This window comes from Cyprinodon variegatus, unplaced genomic scaffold (assembly GCF_000732505.1).
Source record: "Cyprinodon variegatus isolate N-32 unplaced genomic scaffold, C_variegatus-1.0 Scaffold312, whole genome shotgun sequence".
Lineage (NCBI taxonomy): Eukaryota > Metazoa > Chordata > Actinopteri > Cyprinodontiformes > Cyprinodontidae > Cyprinodon > Cyprinodon variegatus.
Window position 1 is genome coordinate 127,554 of NW_015150765.1, and position 2,853 is coordinate 130,406.

The following is a 2,853-nucleotide window of genomic DNA, read 5'->3' on the forward strand; positions in this document are numbered from 1 at the left end:
CTGCAGAGAGAACAGCTCTCTCAGCTGCCAGCCTCCCCAGTAACGCACAGTAGAGACTGACATGGGAGTGGATTTTCACTCCTGTCCCGTCCCACTCCCACAGAAAAAAATGGTGTCCCGTCCCGATCCAGGGCCAGAGTAGGAATCTAAATCCTGTCCCGTCCCACTCCTGGTGAAGTTACTCCCACTCCCATTCTTGTTGTTTTCAATAAAATTTCTGCCAAAACATTGAATCTGAATTTCTATGAAGGTTCAGTTAAGTTCCTGTTTCTAACTGTAGTAAAGGTCAGTTAAAGTAAAAGGAATAATAATTATAAATGGTTTTTGGGCTGTGTAGTTTTTTTTGACTTGCATTTTAGTGTAGGCTTCAGGGAAAAAAACTACAAAATGGCGGCACCAGTACTGGATTTGTTTTCTTCTATCCTAGTTTTTTTTAGTTACTATTGGTTTGCTCCCGCTAAGGTTTAATCCTGTACCGTCCCAATCATGTGATCGTTACTGATACTGACTCCCATCCCACGGGAATCCCATGACCCGTGGGATTCCCGGAAAAATGTCAGTCTCCAGTTCACATCCCAACACTTTCAGCCCAATTTTTGAGCATTAACTTCCCAGAAATGACCAAGGTCAAAGGTCATGACCCAGAATCAGAAAGCCTCCTCTCTGTAGAGCAAGATGGCGGCAGACCTGAGGTCAGCAAAGCAGCATCTGAAGAAGGACAGAAAAAATGTTTGGAAGGACCTAAGGAGCACGGTGTGGAAGGGATGATGATGTGGGCTTCCTCTGCAGCCGATGGACCAGTGATCCTGGTGGAACGTATGAGACCATCGGGCTCAGACCTCATGACCTGTGAAGAGCCAAAGGTGCGTTTGGACCAGAACCCGTCTGCGAGGACGGGAGAGGCGGGTGGAGTCAGACAGAATTTCTGCTCCTCCTTATTTAAACACAGAAACAAACGATGCAAAAGTTCAAACATTCACTTCATCTTAAGACCAGAGGACGTTTCTCCAAAACCTCCGTCGCTTTCGGAGACAAACAGCACTCGGATATAAATACGTTTGTTTTATTGTGTCAGAATGCATCATGCCAGTGGTTATACGTCCCGGTGGGGGAGGGGGGGTCAGTAAACAGAAGCTCGTTAGTCGTCAGGGTTAACGCTTCCATCCTGGAGCAGCAGGCGGCTGGCGGAGCGGCGCCGTTTAACATCCTGTGACTCCCCTCCCAGCCAGCAGAGTGCGCTGCGTCTCTGTGCAGGTTCTCCACATCCTGCTACCTGAGCTACGTCAACAGAAAGGCGTCAATCAGGCCTTCATCTAAAAACTAAAAACCTTCGTCTCATCAGGGCCGCCGGGAGCAGTTTAGGAGAGAGGCTCCTCCCCCCCGATCACAGCGGCAGCCGTTGGTCATTTCTCACATTTAATAGCTTCACACATAAAAAGGTCAATTTATCAGTCGGACACGGAGGCGAGGAAGAGGAGGAGTTTTTTTTGTTGTTCCTTTAGGTCTTTTTTTTTTTAAAGCAGAAGGTCGGAGCCGTGCGCCGTTCTCCCCGCGGTCCAAATCCTGATGGAAGCCTCTGGGCCGCCGCGTCCGAGGCGCTCACTGAGGCGTTTCGTCCCCGCCCACCTCCACGCCGTGCTGCTGCAGCTGAGCGCGGAGCAGAGCGTTCTCGTTCTTCAGCTCCTCGATCTGAAAGATAGCAGAGGTTTAACGCCAAACGCCGTTCATCTGAGCCGCCCCGATACGGAGACACATTTGTTCCAATATTACTGAAAGCAAAGTCGATTAAAAAACAAAAAAGTTTTCCAGGGAAATTTATGTTTTTTTTCATATTTTATTTCAGTTTTTTTTTTTCTTTAGATTTCCTTTTTTTTTGTTGCTATTTTGGAGTGACTGAGTTTTCTGAACTTTTTTTTTTTCACATTTACAGATTTTTCAATTTAAAATGTCAGAAATAGCGTTGAGTTCCAGGCTTTATCCAGCAGCCCAACAAAGACTTGTTTTTGTTTTAGAAAACATGCAAATAGAAACGGATGAACGTGGGGGGGGGTCATTTGGCTTCTTTGTTAGCCTGCGATGCTCCATACCTGTATAAAACCTGGAACTCAACACCATTTCTGTAATTTGGAATTGAAAAAGCTTCCTGGATGGGAAGAGAAACGTCTTCAAACTTGGAACCAAAGTCCAGTGGGTTGATTTTTTTTTTTTTTTTACTTTTTTGGAATAATTATGACCTGGATGACTGAGAATTTAAACCAGCAACTTGTTCTATTCAAGTTCAAGTATTCAAAAATATTGGAACAAATTTCTCTCCATACCTTAACTTAACATCAACACATTGGAGCCAGTGCTGCATAGAAACAGGTAATCTAGAGCCGATTTAAAGCAAACTAGCAGCAGCTCTGTTCTGCTCAGAGGGATCAGAACCTCCACAGGTTCTGATGGATCGATCCCGGTTTCGTTCAGTGTGACTGGGACTCCACCTGTTGCCTCAGCAGCTCGTTGTCCATCTCCACCCGCTCCAGCTCCTTGTAGCTCTCCTGCAGCCGCTGGTTGTTCTGACGGAGCTCTCGGATGTAGTCGCAGGCTTTGGACAGGATGCCTCCTTTGCTCTGAGAGACACACAAAGTTTCCTCGGATTAAAACGGTTTACTGAGACGTCAGGGAAAAAAACGGGTCTGCTTCCGGGACGCTCACCGCTCCGGTTCTGGTGTCCTGGCTGCAGTCTGGGATCAGCTTCGACAACGTGACGATCCAGTTGTTGATCTTGTCTCTTCTTCTTCTCTCAACTGAAAAAAAAAAAAAAAAAAAATCAACCCTAAACTTAAACAGAGAAGATAAAATATTTTCAAG

The 2,853-nt window shown here is 46.1% G+C and overlaps 1 protein-coding gene across 1 annotated transcript in view; it reads right to left on the minus strand.

The window, feature by feature from the left end:
- Positions 1–552: 552 nt before the first annotated feature.
- LOC107090826 (upstream stimulatory factor 2-like) overlaps positions 553–2,853 on the minus strand; it is a 10,904-nt gene continuing 8,603 nt past the window's right edge. Inside the window, exons 4-6 of the mRNA XM_015384417.1 lie at positions 2,698–2,790; positions 2,484–2,612; positions 553–1,689 (exon numbers count right to left, since the gene is read on the minus strand). Of these exons, the coding sequence (XP_015239903.1) occupies positions 1,600–1,689; positions 2,484–2,612; positions 2,698–2,790 (312 nt within the window). The 3' untranslated portion in view covers positions 553–1,599. The remainder of the gene's footprint in view (positions 1,690–2,483; positions 2,613–2,697; positions 2,791–2,853) is intronic.